An 11,732-nucleotide genomic window follows, 5' to 3' on the forward strand; every position below is an offset into this window, starting at 1 on the left:
TGTAGGGCCATTACGTTGCAGGGAATTATAGCATTCACATTATTCTAAAGTGTAGAAGCAGGTAAACATAATGCGATACATAGAACATTACATACTTGCTTTGAAGCGTAAAAATGGGAAGCACCATCTTGTAGCACAAAATATTTGTTATTACTTACGTCGAATTAGAGTACTGAGATGCTCCATCTTGTTGCAAGGAATCTTCGAAGCTACTATTGACATGTAGACACTCATATGCAACATCAATTTTCGTGGAACTTTAGGAATTACTTTGAAACATAGGACTGTGAAGTTGCATCGCGTTGTATGGAGATTTAGAAAGTGCCTACTATCGAACGTAGAAATGAAAAACGAAATCATGTTGCATGGAACTTTGCATCTTACGTACTCTGAATCGTATAAACTGATAGGGACCAAAACTTTACATAAATATATAGAACACACATAGTTTTAAACGTTGAACTGAGAATTTGAGAACTTATTCATATTTCATAGAACTTCAGAGCTTACTTGCTATGAAACGTAGGCAGATAAGGGCCATCGCGCTGCTTAAAACGTTAGAACTTGCTTACTTCAACAAAGACACTTATTGGCTTCGTCCGTACTTTTAGAAGAATTTTTGATAAACCACTTACATTTCACGTTTTCAATATCTTTATATGTATGCGAGGTGTAATCGTTTAAGTTCTTAAATGATAACTTAGTGTTGATTATTATTTAGTAACTCGGTTATAAACGGGTCTGCATAAGCTTCAATCAATATGTTCATAAACCTGAAATTTATGCAGTTAGTTGTTAGTCACTTAGTGCTCAAACAGCAAAGATCCTGACCATTTGAAAATGGTTGACTTTCATCAATTTTCTTAAAAATTGAAATATTGTTCAACTGCTTGCATTGAAGACTATAATTAAAGTTTTCCAAATATTTTACCTCTTATAGACGTGTCACGTCTCGGGTTGCGGAAAATTAACCGTTTTTCGGAGTAACACGCAGCCTCGAACGGTTCGACTCGCACAATTGCGTCGAAGACCGAGTTCTTTTTGGAACGCGGAAAACCGCGAAAGTCACGAAAGCGAGTATATATAAAAGGGGATTTACCTTTCGAAGTCTTGGAAACCGCTAATTACTAACCTCGTTCCAGGTATCGTCGTCGGCGAGGATCTTCCCCTGTATGGTCCCTGCGTACGGGCTGTGAGGCGGAATCGACAATGGAACGAGTACCCAGGCAGGCTGATCTCTGGTGCGGATCGGCGACGGAGGCGGCGATGCGGAAAGGCTGTCCGGTCGGCAGACAGCAGGAGATGAGACAGAGCAGTGGTCGACGATGGAGTAGCTGCTTGTATCTACGTATTCGCGCACTGGAGAACGCAGGAAGTTCTTCCTTCCCACGCGTCGAGTTTCGTTTATCCATTGCGGAAAGGCGCATTCAAATCGGATTCCAAAACACCAGATACAGATCCACTAGCGGAGAGGGCGGCTCTAGTTTGTCGATCCAGAGATATGGGAAACGATGGATATCTTCTCCTTAGTCGAACTGTGGCTTGGTGCAGTTAAGCGGAGGGCCACTCTAACTGGTCAGTAACTAAGCCTGACTAATGGTCAGAACTCCTTGAATGATTTTGGAAGACGCGTGAAATCGTGAAAGACTTCGTATCGTAATGAATTTAATTTAATATAAGGCAAGGAATGCTGTGGGAATAATGAGAGTTTGTAAATACTGGTAAAAATAAAATATATTCTAAGTAAAACCTAAGCTTACACTTTACTGCCCTATGCTAAGAATGGCTAAGTACTAGAATCGTTGATTTAGAATAAAGTTAAAGTTAGAATTGGAAATAGCAACTTGAATTCTGAGTTAGAATAGTAACGAAATAGCAAACATCTTCAAGTGAGGTGGAGTAAGGCCCGGAGGCATGATAGATACGGTCGCGATGAGCGCTTGGATCGATTTGTACTCATAGAGCCTCGTGGTGCGTGAAATGGTCCTCGTGCGGAGGCTGTGGTTGGTGTCTGCTCCAACTGTCTGACGTATGCGCGTCGAGGCGCGATCGTATGGTTCAACTCCTTGGTGCGAGGGTAGCTGCCTTAGCTCGGTGATCAGACTGTGTTACCGTGTGTTATTTAAGAAATTACACAAGGCGAAGTTAGGGACGCAACAGCATGAATTTTTATTTTCTTAGTAATATTTTTTTATAAATAATATTTTTAGTTTATGACGGGTTGAAAGAAATATGTATGACTCTCTCAATAACTATAAATATAGGAAAATGACTATGACACTCCTCAGAAGTGGCAATATAGTGCTGGTATGGTGTCGCCACCATCTTGCAGTTTGTTATCTGGGATGCTTTCTAGAGCATTATTCGGAATTGAATTTGAACACATAGCTACTTAATCGCGAATTTGTATGTACATAATTATACATGACTGCATAAAAGCAATATCATACACTTTTATAATCAGTGCTATATAAGAATATAAGACGAAGAACTATCCACTCCTATCAAGAGTAAAAACAGTGTTTAGTGTGCAAGGTTCGTTGCAAAATACAATTAAGCAGTTAATATATCAAATGACAGCACATAATATATTACTGAAGGTATAATGATATGAATAGCCAGAAAAATATATTTATTTGTTAGATGTTTATAAATTCAAATTTAAATGACCAAGTCACATTTAATATATTATTGTTTGACAAGGTGATTGAATGTTGTTTCAAATAGGTGTGAAGAACTAGCTGATATTTCTGTCAATGTAATTTCATTTCTGCTGGATACAGTAAATACACATTTGCAATCTAAGCATGTTTCATTAGATCTGGTGTAATCTCCAAATTTTAAAAAGGGATGATGGCAGTAGTAGTTGGTTCAGCATCAGGTGATAAACATATGCAACAAGCAAAGCGACGTAAACGGATTCAAAATGTTCAAGATTATATAAATTAAACTATTACACTTTTTTAATCCATGTAGCGTTTCTGTTCTTTGCAACTTGCAAAGAGTCTTAAGAATATAACGCAATTTAAAGAAGTTTCGAAACAAAGAAGGCTGGTCTTAATCTCAGATAAAGGAACCTTGGATCTACTGGGTATCTTGGCTAACGGCCTGCTGTGTCAAGGGACATGTCATTCAGTTTTAGTGTTCTAAACGAGAACAATTCAAATAAACCTGGAGTCAACACATCCGAAGAAAAATTCTTGCAGTGAAGAATGCTGTCTGCTGTGCAATAGCAGCTTTACATCCACTTGATATTCTACAGAAAATCTTATGCCATTTTTTAACTATGAAACCTATTATGTGGTATTTCAGCAACTGCTACAGAAATTTAAATACGTCAAAATTGCAGCACGCAGGTGTGTAAATATCACTTCGTGATCTCATTTCATTTTGGCAGTTATACTTGTATGTAAGCAACCATCCAGGCATAAGGCTTGATAATCTTTCAACTATAAGATAATTATGATACATTAGACTTCTTGCTGGAGTTGGTCTATTTTATCATTTTCGGAACTTGTGGAAATGTTGAATATGAATAACTACGTTCATTTTATTATAAATGTATGAGTAAAGTTCAATCTACATAAGTAAATATTTTCATACGTAACTTATTTAATTTTTATCATTTAGCGTTACAAAATATATTACAAAAATATATAAAAATATATTTTACTTCAGTTTTTTTAATATTTTAAATAATTTATATTATCGTATTAAGCTTTTACAAAAAGTAACAAAACTTTTATAAGTAGGAATAATTTTTCCTTAATTAGTTAATATGTCGGTTCTTTTTAAGAAAACGCTATTTAATTTTTCAAAGTAAGTTTCGACTTTAAATTGACCATTAATTTCACTAATTTCATTGCTTTTCGTAGATCACTGCTAATTTTCAACTTTCCCATTACGGCTTTGTCGATGCAAATTTTAATTCTCCGTAAAATATATAATATTATGTTATAAGTAAAATTATTTTGCATTTCTAATTGATTGAACGTAAAAAATATATTTTTTTCATGAGAAAGCATTGCGAGAAAATTTTGAGAATCCATTGTTAATGTTGTACCTAGTGGTTGACTAGGTTCTCCTCTGCCTGCCGCACATTTCCACCATTTTTAAGATCCAAGAATCGTGTAGCTGCTTCGTCACTATTAATGTTTACGAAATTTACATATTGTAAATTTCTGCAAAAGTGATATTAATTAACTCTTTAATTATGTTTGTTCGGGCAATTAATCAGACTGATCTATGATGTGCTGTAATGTACGAGATCTAATAAATTTTTTTTTGACATATAATTTTTTAACAATAGAGTATTTGAGCTTACAGTCTTGTTAACGAACTCGCTGTTTAAATTAGTTTGGATGACAATTAATATTTGCATGATCTTTTCCTCTGATTTATCTGTATAATTTGTTCGTTCTTTTCAATTGTCTTATTTAATAATCCAAATCTATATGTTCCAAATTCTCCTCTCGGAAGGTATCAGGCAACAATTTATCTTATCAATAATATTTATATTCTGCAAAATAAATTGATTTGTTTACTAAAATATAAATTATACATTCATGTATTAATTCTAAAACTTCAGTTAATTATTCACACCTGGATTATACGCATAATGGGTAAAATCAGACATTTCTTCAGCTTTTTAATATTGCCTCATCGATTAAAGACTGATTAGTAATAAATTTACTGTCTTTGTAAAATAAAAGCGTACATTGCATCACCCATTATTTCCAGCTTCCCACTATAATTTTGTGATTCTGAACCAACAAACATCTCTATCGCAGCCATATGTATACCTGAAACAACGCGTGCGTAAGGCAATCTCAAAATGAGAGAATTATTTTTCTTAACAATGAAATTAGAAATATATATAATTTATTGCTGTCTTTGACAAGACTGCTTTCACAGCAATACCATCATTTTCATATTCATCGGCCCTTTCAGGAGCACACATTAACATTCTAAACTTGGATATTATATAATCGACACAAGTTTGAAACCATATTCGTTTAAGTTTTATAATTAGTGGTGGACTGATATTTATTATATGAGGATTTTCACCTTTCTTTAAATATGGTAAGCATACCTTGGACCTAAAAATAAGTATTGTGCCATATTAGTGAATTTTATTTCTACAACTAAAACCTGTTCCTCTAGAATTGATATTATTCACAAGATTATAATTTTTCATACCTATGGATTCCATGCCTGGTTAAAGTAACAGGGCTAGCATTATTAACACTTTCAGGACTGAGTTGTGTGGCAAATGGTTTTGTGAGAACCCATATGTTGCGTTCGTTATTGTCAGGCCGGTGGAGCCATCTCTGTGAAAATTGATCAACCTGTTTGCAATTCTGTTTCAGCATTGTTTGAAGAGATGGCGAAACGAGTCAATATATTGTGGCGGTTCGTCGAAAGTGGGAGAGCTTGTGTATCAAGGAAACCACGTGTATTTCGCGAGAACTGCTTTTATTTGTTTTTACGTCGCGTCTACACACCCCTGAGGCTCCGAACGGAATAGGCCGCTGCTTTTTATATTTTTTCTTACCTCGTACTTAGACTAAGTTCTACCAACTATCTTATTCTAGAGTTACTAGCTAAGGACTAGATTTTTTCTTATTCTAACACTATACTATCTTAAAAACTATCCTTAAGTTATTTTACTCTAGTTTACTTATTCTAACTTAGTCTAGATGTCACCCTATGTGACTTCCATCTGCTGGTTGCCACATCACTCCCCTCCGAGTGAGCTTGTTTACAAGCTCGCGAATCTGACAGTCTTTTTATTAATGTATGTTTTCGGCGTTCCTTGAGTTTCTTGGCTTAGCTCGTGCTCCTGGAACGCTGGTTTTAACCGTTCTGTAGAAATGTTTACTAGTCTTCCATTGTGGTTAATTTTGTAAACCTTGTCGGATATTCGCTCTATTATCTCGAAGGGTCCTTCATACGGCGGCTCCAATGGCTTTTTGGTGGAGTCGATCCGGACAAATACATGTGTACATGTGTGTAATGTCTTGTGTACGAATGTTCTGTGTTTACTGTGGTGTGCTATTGGTTGTGGCTTAATATGTCTAATGTGTTCTCGAAATTTATTTAGGAAATGGTGTGTATCTGTGGAGTCTTCGGTGTTTGTGAAGAATTCTCCAGGTAACCGTAAGGCTGTACCGTACACCATCTCTGCAGCTGAAGCCTTGATGTCTTCTTTGTAGCTGGTTCGGAGTCCCAGCAATACTGTGGGTAGAATCTCAACCCAGTTTTTGTTCTGATGACACATTATTGAAGTTTTAAGTGTGCGATGCCATCTTTCAATGATACCATTTGACTGCGGGTGATAACCAGTGGTTCGGGTTTTTTCTGCTCCTACTATTGTGGTCAACGTCTTGAATAGTTGTGACTCAAACTGTGGTCCTTGATCTGTGGTCACAGTTGCTGGAGCTCCGAACCTAGCTATCCACCCTGAATATAACGCGTTTGCGACTTTTTCTGCAGAGATGTCTGTGAGCGGCACTGCTTCTGGCCACCTGGAGAACCTATCTATTATTGTTAGGCAGTACCTGTAATTATTTACTGTTGGTAGTGGTCCGATGATGTCTACATGTATGTGTTCGAACTGACCCTGTGGTACTACTATTTTCTCCGGGGCTGGCTTGTTGTGACGATTTATCTTGCCACGCTGACAAGCAAGGCAAGTGCGAGCCCACTCGGTGACATCTCTATTCATAAACGGCCAGACAAAGCTTTTGCTTATCAACTTCCTAGTTACTCTTCCACTAGGATGTGATAGGCCGTGTACTTTATTGAAGATCTGTCTTCTTATTATTTGTGGCACATATGGCCTGAATCTACCTTTTAACATGTCTCCAAATAGGTATTTATCTGAACTGTCCAAAAATTTCTTTTGGAAGTTCCACCTGTTGGAGTTTTCTGTTAATATTTTCTCCAGCTCTTCATCGTTTTTCTGCGCTGTCACTAACTCGTCTGTCGAGATAATGACAGGCATTTCGATGGGCTCTATTCTCGAAAATGCGTCTGCTATAGTATTATCTTTTCCTTCTATGTATCTAATTTTTGTAGAAAATTGGCTGATATAATCTAATTGTCTCAACTGTCGCGGGCTGGCTTTGTCAGCTTTTTGCAGGAATGCATATACCAAAGGCTTGTGATCCGTTTGAATAAGCAATTCCCTGCCTTCTACAAAATGTCTAAAGAATTTGAGACTTTTGTAGATGGCCAAAAGCTCTCTATCGTACACACTGTACCTTGTCTGGGCCTTTTCTAATTTCCTAGAGAAAAAACCGAGTGGTTCCCATTTACCTTGGTGCAGTTGTTCCAAAACGGCTCCGATTGCTACATCAGAGGCGTCTGTACGAAGAGCTAGTGGCGCATTCTCTCTTGGATGACAGAGGAGCGCAGCTGCTGCTATTTGCTTCTTCGCTTCGTCAAAAGCGTGGTTTGACTCCTCGTCCCAACTTACCAGCCTCTTGTCTTTTTTCTTAGCCCCTTTTGTGAGGTTGTTCAATGGGGCAAGCCAATGCGCTGCCCTTGGGAAGAATCTTCTATAAAAACCTAAAATTCCCAAGAAACGCCGAAGTTCGCTTATTATTTTGGGTTTTGGATATTCCTGTAAGGCGGTTATCCTCTCCTTGATTGGTGAAATACCTGTCTCTGTAACCAGATAACCTAAATATTGTACTTTCTGTTTCGCAAAAACGCATTTTTCTGTATTTATTTTTATTCCGTTTTCTGATAGTTTCTGTAGGACGGTGCGCAGGTGCTTCTGGTGTGACTCCATATCGGGGGATGCTACAATGATGTCATCTACGTAGCAGTAACAAAAGTCTAATCCCCTCAATATGGAGTCCATGAGCCTCTGGAATGTTTGGGCTGCGTTACACAGACCGAATGGCATAACCAGAAACTCGAATAACCCAAATGGTGTTATTACAGCAGTTTTAGGGATGTCGGGCTCCGCCATGGGGATTTGATGATATGCTCTGTGCGGATCTAAGACTGAGAATACCCGACATCCATCAAATTGATGTGCCACATCATGGATGTGTGGCACTGGGTACTTATCTGGTTTGGTGATACCATTCAGCCTGCGATAATCTCCACATGGTCTCCAACCACCCGTTTTCTTGGGTACCATGTGGAGAGGACTGGCCCATTGGCTCTTTGATGGGCGACAAATGTTTTCCCTTATCATCTGTTCAAATTCTGCCCGAGCCAGCTTTAGCTTTTCTGGAGGTAGGCGGCGTGCCCTCTCTGCTATTGGAGGGCCTGTGGTCTGGATTTGATGTTCGATTGAGTATTGAATGTTCTTCCTGGCGGTTGGATTTGTCACGTCTTTGAACTCTGTTAGTAAGTCCTTGAATTCGCTGTTTATGTCTATTGTCGTGACTGTCGGCATGTCTATGTCTTTACTTACTGTCGTGCTTTTATATATTAACGTATTTCCGTCCAATAGTCTTTTACGTCTTAAATCTACGATTAAATTGAAAAAGTGGAGGAAATCTGCGCCTATTATCGGTCTAGATACGTCCGCTATGATAAACCGCCAGGAGAATTCGCGACGTAAGCCTAGATTGAGCCCGATTAATTTTGTACCGTATGTATTAATTTGTTGCCCGTTCGCGGTATATAATTTCGGTGCGCCTACCTCCAGGTTCTTACCTTCCAGAGACCGTGGCACCACGGAAACATCTGCGCCCGTATCTATTAAGTATTCTATGCCTGTTCGCATGTCCCTGATATTGAGGCGATGCTTCCGGGGCGCGTCCTCGATTGCCTCTGCTCGTGACGCGGCTCTTAGTTTTCCGGAGTCCTTTTGTCCGGCGCGGTCCATGTGCAGGGCGGTCGGCATCTATTGCTATTTCCTTTGAATCTATTATGGTAATAACAAAAACCATTTTTCCTCTCCTGTGACTTGGAGTTGCTTCTCTGCCTGTACCATCGCCGTGCGTGTTCGTATCGCTGTGGGCTGCGGTGTCGTCTCGCTAATTGAGTCTCGATCCGCGCCAAACGTTTTGTAATGGCGGCGAGGTCGCCATCTTGCGCGCTGGGGGTAGCTTCCTTCCGGGGTTGCGTGGCGTCGGAAATGGCGGCCACTTGTGGTGGCTCCGACCATTCTCTTGATTTGTCAGCGATTTTCGCCATCTTTTCCAGCGGAGTCTCTTCTAACAAAGCTAGAATTTCTTGTGTCCTTGTGGGTAATCGCTGTATCCACATGGTCCGCATTGCGCTCTCTGTTACGCTTTTCCCGGCTAGCTGTTTCATTTCCCTTAACAGCTCCGATGGCTTCCTATTTCCTAGCTCTATGCCAGAGAGGAGTTTCCGTAGATTGGCTTCTTCCGACCTGGCCATCCGCTCTATCAGAGCCTGCTTGATGTCCTCGTACGTTGATTGTTCCGGGGGTGCTTCTATTACGTCTAATATTATTTTCATTGTAGCCTGATCCAGGTTCCTCACTACCGCTGAACTCTTTACCGCGTCCGCTTTTATATTGTATGCGGCAAATTCCCGATCTAGCATGGTAAACCATAGTCGCGGTTCTTCCTTCCAAAATGTGGGTAGTTTTACGTTCCTAAATTCACTTGCCTGAATCTCTTGCGTTGCTTCTGCTACTTTCTTAGCCATATTTCTTCTTTTTCTTTATAACACGGGTTTCGGCACCAAAATGTGGCGGTTCGTCGAAAGTGGGAGAGCTTGTGTATCAAGGAAACCACGTGTATTTCGCGAGAACTGCTTTTATTTGTTTTTACGTCGCGTCTACACACCCCTGAGGCTCCGAACGGAATAGGCCGCTGCTTTTTATATTTTTTCTTACCTCGTACTTAGACTAAGTTCTACCAACTATCTTATTCTAGAGTTACTAGCTAAGGACTAGATTTTTTCTTATTCTAACACTATACTATCTTAAAAACTATCCTTAAGTTATTTTACTCTAGTTTACTTATTCTAACTTAGTCTAGATGTCACCCTATGTGACTTCCATCTGCTGGTTGCCACAATATGCCTACGGATGGCTGTTCCCATTAAGAATAACTTATAAGTTACTGATGGATGGTGCTGTTGGCGGTCGGTTACTCACAACCGACCGACGGCTGGTGCTGCTTGTGCTTAATAATCTATAAATTATCGACGACTGATGTGACCATCAACCGATAAAGCATGTTTTCATATACAGCTGGTGCAACCAATAGTAGGTAATTCAAAATTTATCAACAACTGGTGTTGCCTGCGGTCCGTAACTCACGATATAACGACAGTAGGTAATCTACGCGGTAGATAACTTATAATATAATAACGGCTGGTATTGCGAATAGTCTGGAATTCAAGATCTATCAACGGATGGCATTGCCAGCGATCGGTAATACATCTCTTATGTGGCTTAATTTAATCTAACATCCTTTAAACTTAATTTAAACCTAGCTAACCACAGTTACACATAATCTGACTTAACCTGCCTTCACTCAATTCTAACCCAATCTAACACAATGTAACATTACCTTTCTTAAACATTAAGAAATCAAAACTACGCTTTCTTAAATCTAACACAACATAATATTATAATCGACTGGTTCAAACAGAGTGGGGCCGCATTGAATACAGTAGCGCCTTCGGTTAAATGAAAACGAACAGTCGGAGAAGAATAAAACATTACTAACAAATCGTACGGAAATCAGATATTTCGACGCGTGTCCAATATACATCTAACTAAACCGTAATTCGAAGAATACAGAGGATAAGTGGAAATATTCTCCAATATGTGACATATACAAATCAGCGGATGCAAGGGAGAACACTCGATCTCGGAGTAGCGAGACCGGGGCGCCATCATGAAGTAATCGTATAACGCTGGTTCCGGGATGGCGCAGGGAGGAAATGTGGAGGATAGAAAGCATAAAATAACAACAACATAACTAAAGAGGAAGAAAAAGAAAATCTGTGGAAACATTGCATTTATTAAGGGGAAATCCTACAAATATCAAACAACTGATTATATACCATACCGTCAAGCAATGTACAACGAAATAGACCATATCGTGAGAGAAAATAACAAAATCGAGAAACTTAAAAAGAAAATAATACTTCAGACTGAACGAATCACTGATTCTGGCAAGCTTAATGGAAACCGCGACTACGAATCGGTTATAGTGTAAGATAGATGCTGGTCGCGGTTTAAGTGGACCGGGGGGTCCCTCGCCTGCATCAGGGCAGGAAGTAGGATGGTGGAGGGCTTGCAGCCCCCCACCCCCCCCTCCAACCATCACCGCCAGCGTGAGCGAGGCTGCTATGCATATGCTGCTGAAAGGTGCTGCTGGCTCGCGATTCGGAATCAGCCTCATCGAGTCCTCGCAGAAGATTAAAGGTTGGGCAGGCGGTTCGGAGCCCCCTGTCGATGACACAAAAGGATAGGAAAATAGAGAAGAATACGAAATGCGTATATAAAGAAGAAGAAGAAAGCCTCGGGTAGCATAGACATAAAAAGAGAAGCATTACGACCCGAAGTAAGGGAACCAAAAAGAAGAGCAGGATAATGGAAAAACTACTGATAAGAATAACGTCCTCACTTTCAAATAGAAGAGTAGGCAGCCATATATCAGACGTAATGATAGATATTATGAGCGAGAATACGACGAAGGTAATGACATATTAGAAAACGTTAATGGGAGACATGAGGCATATAAAAAGGACTGGGATCGAACACTTAATGGAACTAGTGG

At 39.5% G+C, this 11,732-nt stretch overlaps 1 protein-coding gene across 1 annotated transcript; it reads right to left on the reverse strand.

Annotated features, from left to right (window-relative positions):
• Positions 1 to 8,814: 8,814 nt before the first annotated feature.
• On the reverse strand, positions 8,815 to 9,642 carry LOC143432181 (uncharacterized). The gene has a single exon (XM_076908950.1). The coding sequence runs from the start codon at positions 9,640 to 9,642 to the stop codon at positions 8,815 to 8,817; it is 828 nt and encodes a 275-aa protein (XP_076765065.1).
• Positions 9,643 to 11,732: the final 2,090 nt, after the last annotated feature.

The sequence above is a fragment of the Xylocopa sonorina genome, unplaced genomic scaffold (assembly GCF_050948175.1).
Source record: "Xylocopa sonorina isolate GNS202 unplaced genomic scaffold, iyXylSono1_principal scaffold0049, whole genome shotgun sequence".
Taxonomy (NCBI): Eukaryota; Metazoa; Arthropoda; class Insecta; order Hymenoptera; family Apidae; genus Xylocopa; species Xylocopa sonorina.

Excerpts from the sequence above, each read along its gene's own strand:
- LOC143432181 (XM_076908950.1), bottom strand. The coding sequence starts at position 9,642 with ATGGCTAAGAAAGTAGCAGAAGCAACGCAAGAGATTCAGGCAAGTGAA.